Genomic DNA, 22,718 nt, shown 5'->3' with positions numbered 1-22,718 from the left:
TCTCCCTGTGTCTGCGTGGGTTTCCTCCGGGTGACTGTCTGTGAGGAGTGTGGTATGTTCTCCCTGTGTCTTCTTGGGTTTCGTCCGGATGACTGTCTGTGAGGAGTGTGGTGTGTTCTCTCTGTGTCAGCGTGCGTTTCCTCCGGGTGACTGTCTGTGAGGAGTGTGGTGTGTTCTCCCTGTGTCTGCGTGGGTTTCCTCTGGGTGACAGTCTGTGAGGAGTGTGGTGTGTTCTCCCTGTGTCTGCGCGGGTTTCCTCCGGGTGACTGTCTGTGAGGATTGTGGTGTGTTCTCCCTGTGTCTGCGTGGGTTTCCTCCGGGTGACTGTCTGTGAGGAGTGTGGTGTGTTCTCCCCGTGTCTGCGTGGGTTTTCTCCGGGTGCTCCGGTTTCCACCCACAGTCCAAAAACACACGTTGGTTGGTGGATTGGCGGCTCAAAAGTGTCTGTAGATGTGAGTGTGGGTGTGTGTTGCTCTGTGAAGGACTGGCGCCCCCTCCAGGGTGTTTTCCCGTCTTGCGCCCAATGATTCCAGGTAGGCTCTGGACCCACCGTGACCCTAAACTGGATAAGTTCAAGTTCAAGTTCAAGAAGTTTATTGTCATTTCAGCAGTATACAGTGTTTACAGTACACAGTGAAATGAAATAGCGTTCCTCCAGGACCAAGGTGCTACATAAAACAATACACAACATTAAAGTGCAACTAGTGCAAACATAAAACAGTGCACACACATTAAATTGCAAAAGACATAAAACATAAAACAATACACAACATAAGCGCTTACAGATAATGAATGAATGAATGAATGAATAAAAATGATGTTTCATACTGTTGTACCCCTACTGACTGTCCAATTAATCTTCACTTACGAAAATGCCAAAGCAGTCTGTGGTAAACATTTTGGGAATTTGGTAAAAGAACAGAAAATCGTGAAACCCTCTGAAAGGGTTTTTCCAAACAAAACTCCCCACCCATCCAAAGTTTCTCAGAAAGCAGAGGTGTCCACAGACTCGGACCAGATGGAGGTCTGATGAGAAACAGTGCTTTCGCGCCCATTGCGCCGAGAGGCCATGTCCAGCAGATGGCGCCGGAACTTTACCTCAACGAAGGCGTAGAGGATGGGGTTCATGCAGCAGTGCAGGTAACCGAGTGTGGAGGTGATGCTTAAGGCGATGTCCAGAGCTGTGGTGGTGTCGCAGGCGTCGCTGCTGTTGCTGTGGCTCAGGTTTGTGTGGATGGTGTCGACCAGAAGCGTGAGGTTGTAGGGCGTCCAGCAGATGAAAAAGACCACGACTAAGGCCAAGATCACCCGCATGGCCCTCTGCTTCTGCTTCCCCTGGGAGCCTATCTGAAGCGTCAGTAAGATGCAGATTAAGCAAAACAGAATCACAAGAGCTGGAATCAGGGATCCCACCAGGTGGTACAGCCATCTTGATGTGGTACGCCAGTGTGTGTTAAAGGGGTAGTTGGGGACACACTCAATTTTTTCTCGTCTAAAGTCTTCAACAGCCTTCAAATAGATCCACTCAGGGATGGACAGCATCAAGGAGAAGAACCAGACGGCCATACAGCTTAGCTGGATTAGCCAGGGCTTCTTGCGAGAGTACATCTGGACGGCGTGGACGATGGACAGGTAGCGGTCCAGGCTAATGCAGGCCAGCAGGAAGATCCCGCAGTAGAAGTTCATCTGGACATTCAGACATTGGGGAACATGACATTGAATAAGTCTGTTTATTAATGTAGTGTTGAATAAAATTTAGCAACAAAATAAATTGGACATTCGCCAAGTGAAAAAAAAAACCCTGTCCAATCAGGAGAGTCTTTTATTTTGAAATAAAAAAAGGATTCTTGGAGGGGAGGGGCAAGGGCCTAAAAGTGGGTAGAGAGAGCACTAACACCCAGTTACAACTGAAGTGTCACTAGCTAGCAATAATTTATAAAAACAAAATTGAAATATAACTGTTTTTCAAGCTGTAATATATGAAGTTGGCAAACATACAGTAAACAGGCCTCATTCTTTATCATGAGACCAACCACCTTCACTTGTTAGCACTAAAAAACTGTGCTGTGCTGCTTCTTGCTAATGTATGCTAGCATATGTCTGAATGCTGTAGATACATTTGGTTGAAAGAGGGTGTCTGAGAGAAAAACACAGCTGTGTGAATAAAAATCACATTACATACTAATTCAGTGTCAGTGCGTTTTATTTAAAATAAATAAATATATCTGTTATAATACTTTTACAGATAGTAGGGATGTGTGGAAGTTAAGGTCTACATATTAAGGGTATGGATATAGTTTTTGTAATATTTGATATAAATACAAAGGTACAGATCCTTGGTTTAAATATAAACAATATTTGTTTTAAAAATGTGTGCTTCATTGTTTCATTCAGTTTAACAATCTGAGTAAGCAGTTTCTTGGCGGCTCAGTTTCTTGTTCTCTGGGTTCCATTGGTACAATACCAGGTTATGCCTCTAGATGCTCCCCCAGCAGCAGGTTTAAACAGACGATGATGATACATGAAAGCTTGGAGTAAAGTTAAGATGCCACTATTGAACTGGCCCCTTGTTTTACACTAGTTGCATTAACGTAGAACATTGTCTACTGTATGCGTAGTTTCCAGTGGCCCTTTGGAAGAATTGGTTCTTTTTTGTTACAAGTCGAATAACCTTTGGTCAGCAGTGCTTAGAGGTTTTTGTATTTATTTATTTTATTTTTTTTTATACCTGAAACAGAGCTCCGGTCACTTTACAGACCACTGTGCCAAAGATCCAATCCTTGGCAGCCTGCACTGCCCACAGGGGCATGGTCAACAACAGCAGGATGTCAGCGATGCTCAGATGAAGAATGAAGGTGTCAGTCGCACTCCAGCCCCGCCTCTTCTGCCACAGGACCACCAGCACCAGCCCATGACCCAGTAGCCCCAGAACCACTGCAACTGAGTACAGCACAGGGACGAAGACTGCCTCATAGTTCATGCTGATCTGCTGCCCACACACCGTCCCACAGCAAGACTCATCATAATAATCTGATTCATTAAAGATGTAATTGTATTCTGACATATTGAAGTCAGCAGGTGAGAAGACGATCTTTTCTGCCATGACCTGGTCAAAGAAAGAAAGAAAGAAAAAATCCCAACATATAATTGTTGAGGAATATCACACTGAATAGATTTAGAAACTAATTTTCAAATGTGGAATTTAAATATGCTGTAAAATGGATTAAAATTAGCATTAGCACATGAATGTGAGGACATTGGGCTCCTACCAACCCACAAATTGTGAAATAAACCACCCCAGTCAGGATGTGGTGTTTCCACAAATGGGTTGATTGCAAAATATTTCCTTTACCCGTCTCTTTATACTGTTACCAAGGTGATTCTGTCATTTTGTCTTGATTGATTCTGGAGAAAAAGAAATATCCATGTTCAACCGGTCAACAAACCCCAAATGGCGCCTTGAGTGGGTATCAACGCCTATCAAAGTACAAAAAATAATCTTCATATTGAGGACATAACATATTTAGTCTGAGATTCCTCTGAATTTTCACGTATTTCTGGATTGTCTTGGTTAAATATAATAAATATTGACCTTACCATATAATAAATGATACCTTAGCAGCACTCCAGGAGGGTTACAGTAAAAAAGAATCGGTACCACTTGAGAACGGTACATACCTATACATATACATATAAAGGTTTATACATTTATTTGCAATCTGTTTGTTTATGATTATTAATTATGTTGCAAACACATATAATTCAAAATCATTTAAAATAATTTAAAACTCAAATATAAGGGTAAAAATGACCTGTTATTTGCTAAATAGTGAACCCTCATCCATCTACATTGTTAAACCTCGGATCTTGCAAAATCCTGATCTTAATTTGCCTTCTCCACGAGTCTCATTAACCCTGTGAGCTTCAGCACATATTTGTAAATGTTTAACCATTAAACCACCAGGTTTAATCAATTAACCACAGACGGTGCGTGATAATGTGATGTACCTTAACATGTGAAATGACTAAATTCACATTCTCGGGTCTGAGCTTATTCTGTACCTTGACATTTTCAGGAAGTTCTCTCACACTTTCAGTATTAGACAGAAAAGAGGCCACTTTCTTTTTAAACACAGAAATAGAAAGGGTAATGGACATCTTTTTTTTAATCAGACCTTTAAGGTGACCATGAGATAAACAGATGTTCAAACCATAGAAGCCTGTATAAGTGTAGTCTTAGTATAAAGTGGTACCAAAGAATAACGCAAACCTTCCTCCACACCGGTTATATGATTGTGATATCACAGAGGGATCATCTCTTCCTATAACACAAATTCATTCCCTTACACAGGAAGAAGAGATAACTGTGGAGGAGTGTATTCAGGAGGTCATGGTCTCAGAACATGTATAGTTTTTCAGGGTCTGAATCAGATCACTAAACAATATTCCTATATCCCTAGAACTGCTGAGGGACACATAGATATTATTACCTATATTATTATATATTATGTAATATATTATATTATGTCGCAGTCACACAGCACCTGGGACCTGGAAATTGTGTGTTCAAGTCCCACTCCGGGTGACTGTCTGTGAGAAGTGTGGTGTGTTCTCCCTGTGTCTGTGTGGGTTTCCTCCGGGTGATTGTCTATGAGGAGTGTGATGTGTTCTCCCTGTGTCTGCGTGGGTTTACTCCAGGTGACTGTCTGTGAGGAGCGTGGTGTGTTCTCCCTGTGTCTGTGTGGGTTTCCTCTGGGTGACTGTCTATGAGGACTGTGGTGTGTTCTCCCAGTGTCTGTGTGGGTTTCCTCCGGGTGACTGTCTGTGAGGAGTGTGGTGTGTTCTCCCTGTGTCTGTGTGGGTTTCCTCCAGGTGACTGTCTGTGAGGAGTGTGGCGTGTTCTCCCTGTGTCTTTGTGGGTTTCCTCCGGATGACTGTCTATGAGGAGTGTGGCGTGTTCTCCCTGTGGCTGCGTGGCTTTCCTCCGGGTGACTGTCTGTGAGGAGTTTGGTGTGTTCTCCCTGTGTCTTCGTGGGTTTCCTCCGGATGACTGTCTGTGAGGAGTGTGGTGTGTTCTCTCTGTGTCAGCGTGCGTTTCCTCTGGGTGACTGTCTGTGAGGAGTGTGGTGTGTTCTCCCTGTGTCTGCGTGGGTTTCCTCCGGGTGACTGTCTGTGTGGAGTGTGGTATTTTCTCCCTGTGTCTTTGTGGGTTTCCTCCTGATGACTGTCTGTGAGGAGTATGGTGTGTTCTCTCTGTGTCAGTGTGCGTTTCCACCGGGTGACTGTCTGTGAGGAGTGTGGTGTGTTCTCCCTGTGTCTGCGTGGGTTTGCTCTGGGTGACTGTCTGTGAGGAGTGTGGTGTGTTCTCCCTGTGTCTGCGTGGGTTTCCTCCGGATGACTGTCTGAGGAGTGTGGTATGTGCTCCCTGTGTCTTCGTGGGTTTCTTCCGTCTGACTGTCTGTGAGGAGTTTTGATGTGTTCTCTGTGTGTCTGCGTGGGTTTCCTCCGGGTGCTCCTTGATATATCTCCTTGATTTTACCTCTTTTGTCAGGTTCTTTTCAGACTAATAATGCTTATTTATACACCCTCTGTGTATGGGAAATGTACGCATGCGCTTCAAGTGATATAACAGAGAATCCAACACGTTTAGAGACCAACGGCGTTCTGAACTGTGCGATATGGAACGCCGTTGGTCTCTAAACGTGTTGGATTCTCTGTGTTAACACGTAGCGTATAATTTCGTGTTAGCACTGTGTGAGGTATGTACGTGTTAACGCGTTATGAACGTGTTAACACATTAAGTTTGTGTATTTCATGAATCATGATGCTTTACTGCCACCTACTGGTGTATGGCGTTATTGCTGAAACAACATAAAGCCTTAACTTACCAAATAACGGAAAAATTCCAGTGTTTAATGTTCTGAAAAATGTTTTTTTTAATGAGATTTTGTATAACATTATACATATATAAATACGTTTAATACACACACACACACACATATATATATATATATATATATATATATATATATATATATATATATATATATATATATATATATATATATATATATATATATATATATATATATTTATAAACCCCTCACTTCAGCCACCACTGAATTTACTGCTGAAAAAAGCCCTTTTTTCATAGATTTTTTTGTTCAATTTCATTTTGAAGGAGATTTAACCTCTCTTTATGTATATGTATAGAAGTAGATACACATAATTAAATAAAACATGAGTAAATTATTGTATCTGTAAATATATTATACATGTTTACATAAAGAGGAGTATCTGGAAAGTTAATTTCACTATGGGTTTGTATTGACACCATATTGTTTACCAGTATGCTATTAAAAGAATGCACATAATTTATCAATGTGAATGAATTAAGCCTCAGTATGTGTCACACACACAGTGTGAGAGAATAGTGATGTTTGTTTGATATAAAATTGCGAAAAGCTTTAGAGCATGTTATGAATGAAGTTATATAATAATATGCATGTTTACAAATTTTAATGTATTAAACAAGAGAGTTTTTTTATTGAGAAAAATAAACTTCCAGTTGCTATGGGGATCAGCTTAGTAGTATTGCTGTCTTCATACTGCTCACGTAGGGCTCAACGTAGCCATAGGTCAGTGCCTAGCTCATTATGTTATGAATAATTCAGATGGAACGTAGAGACTACGTTCACAAAGTATTTATGTTTCGTGTCAGCTACAGTGTGTGATTAAATCCTATCATGAATATGTAAGTATGCCCAGATTTAATGATGTCAAATTTACTAAATTGTACATGTCTGAAATTAAATTCTAGATATCTTGGATGAAAGTAATGACAAGTCAAAACTCAAAATTGTAATTTTGACTAGTCAAAATTCCTTTTACGATAACTTCAAATAAATTACAGATATCTTGAACTAACTTGCTTTTTGTATTTCTGATATCTTAAATGATAATTCTGACTGGGGGGGGGGGCGATTATTAGCAAAAACAAAAACGGCAATTACACTTTAGAAACAAGTTATTTATATTATTTATTTCAGATTTTCTTTTGTTTACAAGTCAGACAGCAGAGACCACTGCGCCATAATTGTTTACTCTGTTTAAAATAAGGTGCGCGACGGAAAAGGAATTGTTCCCCTTGTAAGCACTGGCTTCGTTGCTAGGTTACATGTATTTTGTGGAGTGATATCTGAAGAGCTTTGGTCAGAGTGCCATTATCGTGTAATATGGGCGTTCCTGGAACGTCTCTCAGCCAATCACATTGCAGGGTCGGAACTAACTGTGGTACAATTTAAGATATCCACAATCATATTCTGACTACTCACTCTCTCTCTCGCAGTTTCACTGTCGCGTATTTGCACACCTTTTGTCCTAAACGGTGGTTAGATATGGTTGTTGAGCAACACAATTAGTAGAGGGCAGTTCGGAGTAAAATTATTGTCCTGTATTTAATAAAAAAAACGGCAGTGGTCTGTGAGGCCATTAAATACTGCGCAACATTCGGACGGAGAAATTGATGAAAAACGTAATTTCCAATACTTTCCAATAACTTGCTTTTGCCATGTAGCCTCGCACATCAGGCATGAGAACCCACACCTTCGCCTGCTATTGCGCAGTCCCGTCCTCATCCGTAGCTTTCAGAAAACGTGCAGATTGCGTACGAAATAGGGACAGAAGGCTCCGTCCTTATCCAAATCCGTATTTAACGTTAGGCATAAATGAGCCATTAGCCGACCACTTGTTAGTGAAGAGAGCAAAATGTGAGGTTGACTTCCATCCCATTTGCATTTCACGGTATGTCATCAGTGCTAATGAGATTATTATGGATAACAACAATGTTGAAGCAGCTGTGAATTGGCCCGTACATACAAAAGTTTGTAGGCTCTGCTAATTTTAAAGAGAGTAGCGTAGCATCATATCCATACACCACTGAGCCATTCTTCAGAGACTTGTGTTGGAGCAGTACCTTCTCAAAACTATGACAACCCCTCTTTCTATTCACACAAACTCACACCTGCTGTAAGAATTTGTGATATTTGAGATTCTGACCGTGTATTTAACATTATAGCAGTTGTAGGAGCTGATCATCCTTTTTCTTTCTTACACATAATAAAATACCTGAACATTAGAACACCTGGCACTGCAAAATGTTTAAATCAGGCCCAGTGTTTTCCTTTTTACTTCCAGATTCCAGTTTACTATCTCTTTCCTACATAGATCCCATTACACTAAAGCAGAAAGGGTTGGTTGCTGACTTCTTTCATCCTCCTTGGCTTCATGTGACAGTCACAGCACTGCAGTCCTCCAGGATTGTTTTCAAGATTAGCCTCTGTTGAATACCAAACTTGTTCAGCTTCCATTATACTCTATAAAAAAGTCTGGTGAGCTCCACACTTTTCTCTCCCCTTTTATTCTTTGGCATTCCTCCATGTTCTTAATCTTTTGGGTTGTGTTTGTCTGTGTTTTTGTTTTTTGGTCTGTTTCACTGTTTGGTGTCCAGTCTGTTCCAGTTTTGACCTCTGCTTGTTTTTTTCACTATGAGTTTTGTTTTTCCCCTTCTGTTAATTAAAGCCTCTCTGCATAATTTTGTTGGTGAAGGTCTGAGACTTTCTGGCACCTTCACAGGTAAAATATTTCAAATGAAAACTGAAAATTTCAGTGGGTGCTTTGTGAGTAATATCTGTTGTTTTCCTTCTGCCCTGTGGTGGAACAGACCACTTCACTAAACGGCTTATCTTTAGTTTTGCTTTTGTTTTATGTTTTAGGGGTTGTTTTGTGGATTTTTCCTCTAAATGGATATGAAAAATCTTCATATACAATAATATATATATATATCATTTAAAAAAAGTTCTAAAAATACATTTGGTTGTATCCGGAGACTATGTGTTCCTTCATAGGTTTAATGTCTTCCACATTCATTTACAATGTAGAAAATAATAAAAAACAAAGAAAAAACATTGAATGAGAAGATGTCCAAATTTTGACTGGTGCTGTACATTCACAATATTTAGAAAATGGCCCAAAACAAAGGAAACCTCACTGAGTGCGTGTGTTCAAACATTTGACTGGTACTGTATATAAACATAGCACAAAAAGTAAAGGAAATATGTGTTTGTAGATTATTTCTTTGTTGTAACAATGCTTCTTGGCAATAAATCTTATACCATTGGAAATCCTGTAAATTTCCCTTTTAACTGGCACCGATTTAAATCTACCAAACACAAATGTCCTTGCTTTTTGTGCTATCTGTGTGTGTGTGTGTGTGTGTGTGTGTGTTTGTGTGTGTGTGTGTGTGGGAAGGGTTTCATGGAAATAATGATTTTATCACAAAAAGCGATGCTTCTTTACCAAAAACTAAAAAGTGTCATCACCATCCTATTGTGTCCTAAAACCTCATTCCAAACATCTGCATTTTCACCTTTTATCTTTTAAATAAATTATATATATATTTACACAGTGGAACTCAACAGTTCATGACCAGGACCTACACTAGAGTTACTTGAACTGTTAATAAATGACTACACACTTATGAAAGACACGTACAAATTGGAACTGTGGCTATTGCCTCATTCTTTCATTAAACATTTATTATTCATAACATTTATTTGAGAAAAATGGCACTCTATAAGCTGCACAACATTGACTACATCTTCAGTCAATACACAGCTGTTGTTAATTTGTAACTAGATATTAAAGCTAATTCCCTAACAACAGTGAGAGTTTACAGACATCAGAATCACAAAACATGAACAGAATTCATTTCAGTGAATATAAGGATGATAAAAACTTACCTAAGTTCAAAGTTCATGGACCTAATCAGCATCAAATCCTCACAGCAGTGTCTCAACATAAAATCTAAAGCCTTTTGAGATGAGTAGAAGCTGTTACTGCAGCAATGGTTGTAGAAACACCTGGTTAAAACACAGTACCTTTGTCACTGAGACTGTGTGGGTATTAAATTAGAAGCCTCAGCTTATGATAAAACTGGAAATTTAAGGGAGGGTATAACAGAGAGGAATGGAAAGTACTGTGAAAACATTAAAAATGCAACTAGTCACAGTCAGCTGACAGGGACTCGGTTTTGGTTTCCACTACTAGTCCACCACAATTAACCCTGGCCAACTCTTGGTTTGATTATTTTGAGCACAGCAGTGACACTGAATTCTCTAAAAACTTGAGCAGACCTGCTGTGTCTGATCCACTCATATCAGCACAACACACACTAACACACCACCACAACGTCAGGGCCACTGCAGCACTGAGAACGATCTACCACCCAAATCAAACTAGTGAGGTGTTCCACAAAGCTGGATTTCTCTGTTTAGGTAGATAACTTAAGCCCAAAGTCACTCCCGTCTAATAGGAATAGAGTCCTATTGGATAGTCCTCAGCTTTGGCCTTAAGTGATCTAGCTAACTGAGAAACCCTGCTTTGTGGAAACGCCCCTGCTCTGTGGCAGTGCTGTGTTGTGTGTGTGGGTATGTAACTCTGGTAATGGTTTGACTGAGGTTAAGTGTACAGAACTTTTACATTTAACAGCATATGGAAGTGTAAATGTTTGAAGAAAATAAGCCCCACACAGTGTGCATAGTGTGAAGTGTTTTCTCTGGAGGATGTGTGTTTATATTCTCACCAGGATGTCACATGACCAGAGCTGTGTAAACTGTTACACACGACTCTTTGACTCGGTCACAAACTAAATGTCACTCAGACACCGTTTTGTCAGGTATTTGTTTGTTTAGTGTCAACTTTTTAACTGTGAAATGCTGCACAAACCAACAGCAGATTTTAAAAAATAAAAGTCTAGGAATATTATAATGTAATGTTGAATAAAATGTTTAAAAAAGTACATTTACATTACAATTTTTCATAATAACTGTAAAACATATTTAACTGAAGAATATTACAAATTTGAAACAAAAAGTTTATTTTTATACAGTTCATGGAGTATTTTGGAGAATAATATACTCTCATTTTTCTCTTTGTGAAGTTAAGATAAATACAGAGCTCAATAACTGAGCTATGCTTCTGTTTGTGTCTGTGTTAGAGAAGTGCACAATGAATTATGGAGAGCTTGGGAGTTCAGCATCATTAAAAGCTTTTAATGACATCAGACATGGTTTAATTAGCTAACGTTCTGATGTAATTATATACAGATATGAGCATATAAAATATACAGGAGTTGGACAATGAAACTGAAACACCTGTCCCAGTGTGGGAGGTTTCATGGCTAAATTGGAGCAGCCTGGTGGCCAATCTTCATTAATTGCACATTGCACCAGTAAGACCATGTGCATCCAATGGTTCAAACATTGTGTCCTGAAGGTGGTGCCGTGTATCAGGACGACAATGCACCAATACACACAGCAAGACTGGTGAAAGATTGGTTTGATGAACATGAAAGTGAAGTTGAACATATCCCATGGCCTGCACAGTCACCAGATCTAAATATTATTGAGCCACTTTGTGGTGTTTTGGAGGAGCGAGTCAGGAAACGTTTTCCTCCACCAGCATCACGTAGAGACCTGGCCACTATCCTGCAAGAAGAATGGCTTAAAATCCCTCTGACCACTGTGCAGGACTTGTATATGTCATTCCCAAGACGAATTGACGCTGTATCGGCCGCAAAAGGAGGCCCTACACCATACTAATAAATTACTGTGGTCTAAAACCAGGTGTTTCACTTTCATTGTCCAACCCCTGTATCTCACTGTAATATTCAGAAAGAAACAGTATAAGAGAGAGAATGTTTAGCTGCCAGTTCAACACCAAATAATACAACTCACAGTCTTCTCTGAATGCCACCTACACAAAAGAATTTAGACATATTTTCAGAAATTATTACAGCACAAGGCTATTTTTTAAATTCATTTAGCTGCATTTAAATGTATCATATTAATTTGATAACTAATGAATGTTTTTTCTCATCAGTTTATAAAAACAAAAGCTTTTCTTCATTGGGATGTGGAGCGTTGGAACTGTGTTCTGTGGAGAGATGATCCCCCAGATACCTGTGGGATGAGTTTAAGATCCAAAACCAGGGCCCGATTAAGGCTAATGCACCTGAGTGATCAAATCCTCACAGCAATTTTCTGGCATCTACTCTAAATCGTTCCTTCAAGAGGTAGATGCTGATAATGCAGTGTTTTTAAGCGTTGTTTAAATTAAGAATCCCTTTCCAATGCCATAGTTTACTTAACAGTTCCTCATTACAGTGAAAATTATTGGATTATAAGTTTACTCCATTATTTGAACACAGTGGCTGTCCTTCATATTGTGGGCAAATGTCATGAAGAATGGACCAATAGAAATGCTCCAATCTTTTTGCATTGACTTCCACTGTTAAGTTAAGAAGGCTCTTTCCTTCTCCTGTAAACGTACACAAGTATTTAACTGGACAGCGATGATATTTACATCATGTACATGTTATATTAAAAAAAACAATAGTAATAAAGAAAAAACATTGCACACAGAATAAACAGTAATCACATACAAAGAGTCCAGCTTCACAGTCGCTGTGGTGGTACCCTCAAGGTTCGTTCCTATACCTTTAGTTAGGAAACATAATTGTACCATATACGATATAAACTGTAGATTTAAAAATGATGGTGATTCCATACGCCCCATTTCATCTCCAGGAAGAGAATGTAATGAACGTTTAAGAAAACACAACTGGGCTTTAACACCTCTGTTGTACCTTTAAAGGTACATTCATACAATTATTCATACCTTAAGTGACAAATAATATACCTGTACTGTACCTTTTTTTCTTGAGAGTGCAGTCACACAAATCTCTGAGATCAATCATGTTACCTGTATGAAACTGTACATTGCCAAACACAACCAAATTGTGTATAAAACAATCAATGCAATTACATGATGAAGGGAAAGTCAAAGGAAAACTGCAGACGTAGAAGAAACGTCAAAGAATTCTTAATATATATAGGATCATAAGCTTTTGAAGACCAGAAATGTAATAAATGCACAAGATTGTACTATACTGAGTATCCCTGCATTCCCACCCCTGAGTACATATCCCTGAGCCAGATGTCAGAATCAACGCTAAACCTAGCATAGCTTCAGGAGCTTGCCCTCACAAAACACAGAGCTCTGTAAAAACAAGCTCCTCTACCAAGCTTCAAAGCTGCCATAAATATCACATTCAAGGGAAGTCAAAAGACCCGAACTTTAGCTGCATATTTACACAAATACATGCCTTGAACACCTCTGAGTGCATCTGCAGGAAGTGGAAGCTTTTGTACTGTGCTGTGAAGCAACATTAATACTATCTTATACATTTAAACTGTCAGTGTACAATGGTTATTACAACAGCTCAAACTAACATATCACATATATTACAGGATATTTTCAGGTGGTTCCAAAGTGTGTCTAAATAATACAGAGATAATCTGTGGGACATTCACAAGGATGTTAAACAACAACTTTATAACTTCACCTACACTGTCAGGAAGACTATCACTGTGGTGGTACCTATGGCTGTCACTATGGATGTACCTACATATCTAGTACCTTTAATTAGATTACTTAATATTATCTCATTCTAATTGGCGCTATTAAATTAATCTAATTAGAGGTTAATTTAATCTCTGCTATATTTTATATTTTACAGGGTTCTGTAAAGAAATCTTACAAATATTCACCTCTCCTTCTGGTGAAGAGGATGTAAGCTAGCTTTAGGAAACACAACTGGACTTTAACACCACTGTTGTATCTTTAAAGGTACATTTACACCAATAATGTACATCTACCGTACCTTTACCAATAGATCTTTCTATCTCTTTTTTACCAAAGTGGTTCCTAGACCCACAAACAGATAAAGCACCAAGGTGTTATAGAACACCGCTGAGATTAATGGGGTATCCCAAAATAAAATCATGTTTCATAATTTCGTACCCCCTACTGACCCTCTTCATCTACAAAAATGCCAAACAAATCTGTGGTAAACCTTTTGGAAATGTGAGGAAAGTGCAGAAAATCATGAAATCATCTGAAAGATTTCCAATAAAATAAAAAGAAAAAGAAAAAAATCCTCTCCCGTCCAAAGTTTCTCAGAAAGCAGAGGTGTGAGAGGTGTCCACAGACTCGGACCAGATGGAGGTCCGACGGGAGACGGTGCTGACGCGGCCCTTGAGCCGAGAGCTGAGAGGTCTGGCCATGTCCAGCAGATGGCGTCGGAACTTGACCCCGACGAAGGCGTAGAGGATGGGGTTCATGCAGCAGTGCAGGTAACCGAGTGTGGAGGTGGTGCTTAAGGCGATGTCCAGAGCTGTGGTGGTGTCGCAGGCGTCGCTGCTGTTGCTGTGGCTCAGATTTGTGTGGATGGTGTCAGCCAGAAGCGTGAGGTTGTAGGGCGTCCAGCAGATGAAAAAGGCCACGACTAAGGCCAAGATCACCCGCATGGCCCTCTGCTTCTGCTTCCCCTGGGAGCCTTTCTGAAGCGTCAGTAAAATGCAGGTGTAGCAAAACAGCATCACAAGAGCTGGAATCAGGAATCCAACCAGGTGGTACAGCCATCTTGATGCTGCACGCCAGTGTGTGTTAAAGGGGTAGTTGGGGACACACTCAATTTTTTCTCGTCTAAAGTCTTCAAAAGCCTCCAAATAGATCCACTCAGGGATGGACAGCATCAAGGAGAAGAACCAGACGGCCATACAGCTTAGCTGGATTAGCCAGGGCTTCTTGCGAGAGTACATCTGGACGGCGTGGACGATGGACAGGTAGCGGTCCAGGCTAATGCAGGCCAGCAGGAAGATCCCGCAGTAGAAGTTCATCTGGACATTGAGACATTATTATTTTATTATTATTATTATCGTTACACTTATATAGCGCCTTTCTAGATACCCAAGGACACTTTACAATCTACACTGCTCAGAACACTCATTTCATGCACACACACACTGGCGAGAAGCAAAAGCCAAACGCGCACAGCGTACTCTCAACCAGAAACGACCGTCCACCTGGAGGACTGCATCGGGCACTAGGATTTCACCCAGGACAGAGCGCCAATCCATATCTGGGCACACACATACACACTCATTAAGTCACAAACCAGGACAGTTATTACAGAAGCCAATTCACCTACCCTCCATGTTTTTGGACTGTGGGAGGAAACCGGAGACCGCGGAGGAAACCCACGCAGACACAGGGAGAACATGGAAACTCCACCCAGATGGGACTTGAACCCAAGATCCCAGCGCTGGGAGGCGAACGTGCTAACCACCAAGCCACCGTGCCGCCAATTGGGGACATTGAGGAACATGGCATTGAAAAAGCCAATTTATTATTTATTGAAAATTTCAAGTGGAAAAATGTTCAAAAGGAACATGTATACCAGCAAGAAAAGATTTCTCAAAGAGCAGTGGGATTCAAACAAAGGAATTCCAGGTCTTTTACAGGAGGAACAGAAAAAGGAATAAAATATATTTCTTTAAATTTAATATTATACTGAAACCCACTCAAAACTGTGCACCTTAAATGTAATATGTTTACTTTTCCTGGTGTGAAGGTCATATATTTATCTTGTTGTTACCTAAAACACACTGCATACAGACAATACAGTGTAACTGAAGATAGTAACTTTCTAAAATTATATTTAATTTAGGTAAATAAGTAGCTTCTGCATCCAATCTCCTCTGAGAAAAATGTGTAGGTCCGACACAGCCACAAACCGGTTTAGTATTTGTTTCTTTCCTGGCACAGAATGTTAAAATAGCACTCTAAACACTCTCTAAATACTGCACGATATAGATTATAAAACTAATTCTACAGGGTGGGCCATTTATATGGATACACCTTAATAAAATGGAAATTGTTGGTGATATTAACTTCCTGTTTGTGGCACATTAGTATATGGGAGGGGGGAAACTTCAAGGTGGGTGGTGACCTTTTTGAAGTCTCCCACTCTTCACACACTGATAACAACACCGCAGGAGAAATGCTAGATGTGCTACAAGTTTCCAGTATCCGTAGTTTCAGGTGCCACACATCTTGATGGTATTGTGTGGTATATGGGGTACAAAGATAGTGGGGCCGTCCTTCATCAGTGGAAACCTCAAGGCTACTGGATATGCGAAACTGCTACATGATGATGTGTTTTCCTCTTTATGCACTGAAGCTGGCATGTTCCCTGAGTTTTTCCAGCAAGATGGTGCACCACCACATTATGGGTGTCAGGTCCGAGCATTCCTAGATGAACAGTTTCCTGGAAAGTGGATTGGTCATTGTGGGCCAGTTGAATGGCCCCCAAGGTCTCCCGATCTGACTCCCTTAGACTTTTATCTTTGGGGTCATCTGAAGGCAATGGTCTATGCTGTGAAGATACAAGATGTGCAGCACCTGAAACTACGGATACTGGAAGCCTGTGCTAGCATTTCTCCTGCGGTGTTGCTATCAGTGTGTGAAGAATGGGAGAAGAGGGTTGCATTGACAATCCAACACAATGGGCAGCACTTTGAACACATTTTATAAGTGGTCAGAAACTTGTAAATAACTCATGAAAGAATAAAGTTGCGTTAAAACCAAGCACATTCCCAATAAGTTTGATGTGTCACATGACCCTCTTCCCATTGAAAAAACAAAAGTTGGATCCAAAATGGCCAACTTCAAAATGGCCGCCACGGTCACCACCCATTTTGAAAAGTTTCCCCCCTCCCATATACTAATGTGCCACAAACAGGAAGTTAATATCACCAACAATTCCCAATTTATTAAGGTGTATCCATATAAATGGTCCACCCTGTAGACTGTGTACTATTTCTTAGAATCTATTTTACCTGAAACAGAGCTCCGGTCACTTTACAGGCCACTGTGCCAAAGACCCACTCCTTGGACGCCTGCACTGCCCACAGGGGCATGGTCAACAACAGCAGGATGTCAGCGATGCTCAGGTGAAGTACGAAGGTGTCAGTCACACTCCAGCCCTGTCTCTTCTGCCACAGGACCACCAGCACCAGCCCATTACCCAGTAGCCCCAGAACCACTGCAACTGAGTACAGCACAGGGATGAAGACTGCCTCATAGTTCATGCTGGTCTGCTGACCACACACCGTCCCACAGCAAGACTCATCATAATAATCTGAATCATTAAAGGTGTAATTGTAATCTGATGAGTTGAAGTCAGCAGGTGAGAAGACGATCTTTTCTGCCATGACCTGGTCAAAGAAACACACAAAAAATGTATATCATTGTTGAAGTCGCAGATTAGTTTCAGATCTGTAAACATGTTGTTTTAAAAGGGACATATCATAGGGGGGAGTGGCACGGTGGTGCAGCAGGTAGTGTCGCAGTCACACAGCTCCAGAGGCCTGGAGGTTGTGGGTTTGATTCCCACTCCGGGTGACTGTCTGTGAGGAATTGGTGTGTTCTCCCTGTGTCTGCATGGGTTTCCTCCTGGTGACTGTCTGTGAGGAGTGTGGTGTGTTCTCTCTGTGTCTGTGTGGGTTTCCTCCTGGTGACTGTCTGTGAGGAGTGTGGTGTGTTCTCCCTGTGTCTGCGTGGGTTTCCTCCGGGTGCTCTGGTTTCCTTCCACAGTCCAAAAACACATGTTGGTAGGTGGATTGGCAACTCCAAAGTGTCCATAGGTGTGAATGTGTGTGAGTGTGTGTGTTGCCCTGTGAAGGACTGACGCCCCCTCCAGGGTGTATTCCCGCCTTGCGCCCCATGATTCCAGGTAGGCTCTGGACCCACCACGACCCTGAACTGGATAAACGCTTACAGATAATGAATGAATGAATGAATATCATAGGGGATCTGAAGCTCCTTCCAACTCACAAATTATAAAAAAACAGTTGTTATTTTATTTAATTTTTTTGTAATCTGCCAAAGTCAAGAGGCTTGTTCTCAACAGAAGCTAATAGCAGTTATGAACAAGACTTTTAATACGGGACAAAGATCCCCTCTACGGAATGAACAGGAACAGAGCTCTGTTTAAAAACATAATGCAGATCCATATTTATATTTAGTTCATTTTAATGTTTAATGAGGACTACAAATTTTAATAATAATAATAATAATAATAATAATAATAATAATAATAATAATAATAATAAATGTAAATATCACAGTTTTGATTTGAGCTGTGTGTTTGGGCAATGAATAGGTCCCAGTTTGGTGGCTACTCAGTGACATCAGCTGCAAACCTACAAACCTATGAAGTGCAATGATACACATGGAAATGTCTCTTGTTCAAATTACTTGCTCAGGACTAACTGTTGTACGCATTAATGATTCAGTTTCTGGGCCAAACAGGATCCATGGAAGAATGTGAAAGCACAGTTAACCAGAAGAAAGGTGAAGGCTCATTTCACAATTTCTAGTCCTTGAGGACCTTTATGCTAATTAATTCATTCATTGTCTGTAAGCTCTTATCCAGTTCAGGGTCGTGGGGTGTCTGGAACCTACCATAATCACTGGGCGCAAGGCAGGAACACACCTTGTAGGAGGCGCCAGTCCTTAACAGGGCAACACACACTCTCACCTATGGACACTTTTGCATCGCCAATCCACTTACCAATGTGAGTTTTTGGACTGAGGGAGGAAACCGGAGCACCCGGAGGAGACCCACACGCACACTGAGAGAACACACCAAACTCCTCTCAGACAGTCACCCGGAGGAAACCCACGCAGACAAAGGGAGAACACACCACACTCCTCACAGACAGTCAGCCGGAGGAAACCCACACAGACACAGGGAGAACACACCACACTCCTCACAGACAGTCACTCGGAGGAAACCCACGCAGACACAAGGAACACACCACACTCCTCACAGACAGTCACCCGGAGGAAACCCACACAGACACAGGGAGAACACACTAAATTCCTCACAGACAGTCACCCGGAGTGGGACTCAAACCCACAACCTCCAGGTCCCTGGAGCTGTGTGAATGGGACACTACCTGCTGCTCCACCGTGTTAATCTTATATGCTAATCTTCCATTAAATCAAATGTAGAGATTTTGAAGACAGTTTTCAAAAAAACAAAATAAAAACAAACAAACAAAAAAAACCCACCAACATTCTAACAATGAAAAATGCTGATGGTAGTATGAGAGTATAAGATTGCACTGATTCTTTCAAGTCTTTTGTCCAAAATCCAGGCACATTTGGCTGGTGCAGGAAGATAAAGAGAGAAATCACAAGAACATCGCCACCCCCTGAATGTGTCAAATTATTTCTGATGACTTCTTGTCTTGTCTTGCACCTTATTGGGATGCTGTGGCAGGACCACAAGAGCCATCCCATGTGACTCCTATAAAGAAGAGGGCGTCCAAAAGGCCCCTACAGGGGTGTGAAAGTGTGATCTGCAGTTATGGGACACACTCGACTGTCTTTGCTGTGGCTAAAGGTGGCACAATTCGTTACTAAAGGCTTTTTCAGAACACATCACTTCTGCTAAAGGCGTCAGAGTACATAGTGTAAGACTTCTAATCAAGAACCTTCAATGGGGTTTTATTCTGATGAATATAGAATGCATGGGTGTGTGTGGAGGATGGTTCATATTTCCTGCAGATGACCTCGCATTTCTCTGGTGGAGGATGTGGTTTAAGTTTGTGGGGAGACATGAACGAGATAAGTATAATTTACGTTATTACCAAAAAACCTTTTTCGTCTAATGCTGCAGCATGTGGTTATCATGCAGGCTGCAGAGAGCTCTCCTTGGAACCCTTGGAACTTTTTATAACACTAACGGTGCTTGCCTTGTATTGTACTGTGCCACATCCTGTACAGAGAACAGCATGTTTTATTGCTGAATTTAACCTATACTTACAGGCAAAGGGGGTGCGTGTGGTAGATACGACATAAAACGTGAATTGTGCAAATTTTATGGCTTTTATGGAGTTATGGATTGGTGTTTCTACTTATTACAAATAGAATGTGCACAGGTTACAAGTAAAACATCATATTGTACACACATTAAAGCATTTTAAGGAATTGCAGTATTTGGTACTGGCATCAGACTTTGATATCAGTGTCAAAAAGGAATATATTTATATATTCATCTATTGATTTATTAATTTCGATGAATTTTTATTTTCCCATTCTGTTTCATAGAATTATCTTCCTCCAGTTCGGAAAAAACATCGTCAGAGGTCCTTATTTCAAAGAAATGGTACATTTCACAGAAGCAGGTAAATTATTTCAAATGAAAACTGAAATTTCTGTGGGTACTCTGTGAGTAATCTCTGATCTTTTGCCCTTTGGTGGAAGAGAACACACTGAGTTAGAAGCTTATCTGCTTAAGTTAGGTTTTGCTTTGTTTTAAGTTTTGTTTTAAGTGTTATTGGGGCTTTTGCTACTGAGCGCAGGCAAGTCATTGAAACCTTCAGTGGATCTGAGGAGGTTTCATACAGAATATAGAAAACATGCTTTAATTACAGAACCATTCATATTTATTCCAATATATTGCCGTAGTATTCAAACGTAAACTGTGTGTTCGGTTGTGTTTTTTGTCGTCAAATTCACACGGATCAGTGAAACGTTTTAACAAAACTACGTTTTATTTTGGTTTTCACAGAAATAAAACATTATTGTTAATTTATTAAAAACATCATCCTTTTATAAATAAACATTCAAATGATTCATTCAAAAAATGAAGATCGCAATTTTTATTCTGTTAGAATTTGACAATAAAATAAACAATAAAAATCCTTCAAAAATACTTGGACAAAAATGATTCAGAATCATTAACTGGTTTTTATTTTGGACAGTTTGCTGAAGTGTAGTTTATAAGATTAGAGGGGCATTTATAACAACTGATATAAACCTATATAGACATTGGAGCTTATTCCATCGCTTCTACTATAAATGGCCACTAGGCCATGATTCTCGTGGTGATCTTAGCTGACACACACACACACACACACACACACACACACACACACACACACACAGATAGAGACAGAGAGACAGACAACTAAAAACCTTGCATTTATCAAATTAACATATGATACTATTGGTAAATGACACTATTCTGCTCATGATCATAGCGTAGGCTTTTTCAATTACTTTTTTTAAATCAGTATTTTGTATTTATCATTATACTTTCCAGCATCTTTAATTGCACGTGTTTAATAAAGCCTTCCACACACACACACACACACACACACACACACACACACACACACACATATATGTATTTTTTATTGTTCTTTGTTAATTGTTTTGCTTATTTATTGCTTTATGTAATATTTGTATATTGCCACTGTCCAAATAAAAACATATATCTCCAAAATACCAACTAACTTTTATTCCAAGTAATTTTGGAGAATTTCTATTGGTCCATTCGACATTCGAAAATTCTCACACAACGTGATCGAAACGTGACCGTTCAAATTATGTAGTAAACTAAAAAAACAAATAGACAGATATGGAGATACATGTTTTTCTTTGAACAGTAATGAATTATATTTTATTAATTTCTACAGAACAGAAAGAAACGTCAGCAGGACGAAATGCTGAAGAATGAAGTTATTGCTCTTCGTACCTTTAGGTTTAGTGTGGATATAAAACTCTTGAATCTTAAACCGTTTCATTAGAACAATGTAATAATTCATGTGTAATATAATACTGCATGTATCTACAATAACTGACACTGGGCGTTAATAGGCAACTGATTATGTGGCTGATGTCAGTCATGAAAAGCTTACAAGTGTGTATTTGTAAATTGTATATTGCAGTAATATACACATAATATGTACAGCCCATGAGCACCACATCTTTCCCCAAAAACAATAAATAGCACAAAACGAATCTTTAATTACATTAAAATGTAACATGGTGTTAAATCTGTAATTAAATGAGAGGAAATTCGCTATTACAATTATCCACTGAATATATAATAACTGAAGTGAATTTGCATATGAATTTACACAAGTTAATCAATGATTACATATTAATCAAGTTAATCAATGATTACACTGGTGATACACATGCTATTAATGTGTAACTACACAGTTATTTCAAACATTACAAAGTGAAACTGGCCTCTTGCATAGTCCTATTAATAACATCATTATTCATCACTTTTTGAGGAAGTTAAGCCACATAACCCAATACACCAGTTATTAAATAGCAATAATACATGTTGTTAATGGTAACTACACAGTTGTTAAAGTCAATGTCTTAATAACGGTTTGAACACAGAGTATATGAGGATCTCCAATACAAAACATAAAGAAACCCATAGCATTAAATACAATAAAAATTGTATAAAAAACAAACTATTAAAAACTTACAAAATTTCAAATGCACAGTGTGTTAGGGCACAAAGCTTCCTTCTTCTGCTTGTTCCAACGTACAGAAATCAGACTGAGACACACACAGTGTGTCTCTATCTCAGATAGAGAGAGAGTGAGAGAGAGAGAGAGAGAGAGAGAGAGTGAGAGAGAGAGAGAGTGAGGGAGTGAGAGAGGAACCACAAAAAAGTTACCACAATGCTGTGATAAGATCTTAACTCATTCACATAATGCCAATTCAAATTTGTGAATTAATACAAAGATCGACATTTTTTTATTTGTACTATAGAATACATCCAATCATATAGATGCTTAGAAACATGAGATATTTTTCATTATTCAAAATAGTCTGTTTGGGTACAACATCAGTGTTTTTTTTTTCTTTCTTTTTTATTGTGATGGTGAATGGAATCAGACTTGATCAGATAAAATATAAGACTCGTTTACAGGAGA

At 39.7% G+C, this 22,718-nt stretch overlaps 2 protein-coding genes across 2 annotated transcripts; both read right to left on the bottom strand.

The window, feature by feature from the left end:
- Nucleotides 1-916: 916 nt before the first annotated feature.
- Nucleotides 917-3,067, bottom strand: LOC136708964 (C-X-C chemokine receptor type 3-like). The gene is made up of 2 exons (XM_066683895.1): nucleotides 2,729-3,067; nucleotides 917-1,686 (listed from the first exon to the last, which is right to left on the bottom strand). Exons 1-2 carry the CDS (start codon nucleotides 3,062-3,064, stop codon nucleotides 985-987), a joined length of 1,038 nt encoding a protein of 345 aa, XP_066539992.1. The 5' UTR covers nucleotides 3,065-3,067; the 3' UTR covers nucleotides 917-984.
- A 7,984-nt stretch (nucleotides 3,068-11,051) lies between these two features.
- Nucleotides 11,052-22,328, bottom strand: LOC136708372 (C-X-C chemokine receptor type 3-like). Its single transcript, XM_066682885.1, has 3 exons — nucleotides 22,266-22,328; nucleotides 16,803-17,180; nucleotides 11,052-14,801 (listed from the first exon to the last, which is right to left on the bottom strand). Exons 2-3 carry the CDS (start codon nucleotides 17,175-17,177, stop codon nucleotides 14,079-14,081), a joined length of 1,098 nt encoding a protein of 365 aa, XP_066538982.1. The 5' UTR covers nucleotides 17,178-17,180; nucleotides 22,266-22,328; the 3' UTR covers nucleotides 11,052-14,078.
- Between the last annotated feature and the right edge of the window lie 390 nt (nucleotides 22,329-22,718).

The sequence above is a fragment of the Hoplias malabaricus genome, chromosome 10, assembly GCF_029633855.1.
Source record: "Hoplias malabaricus isolate fHopMal1 chromosome 10, fHopMal1.hap1, whole genome shotgun sequence".
Lineage (NCBI taxonomy): Eukaryota > Metazoa > Chordata > Actinopteri > Characiformes > Erythrinidae > Hoplias > Hoplias malabaricus.
This window is presented reverse-complemented; position numbering and strand designations above follow the sequence as displayed.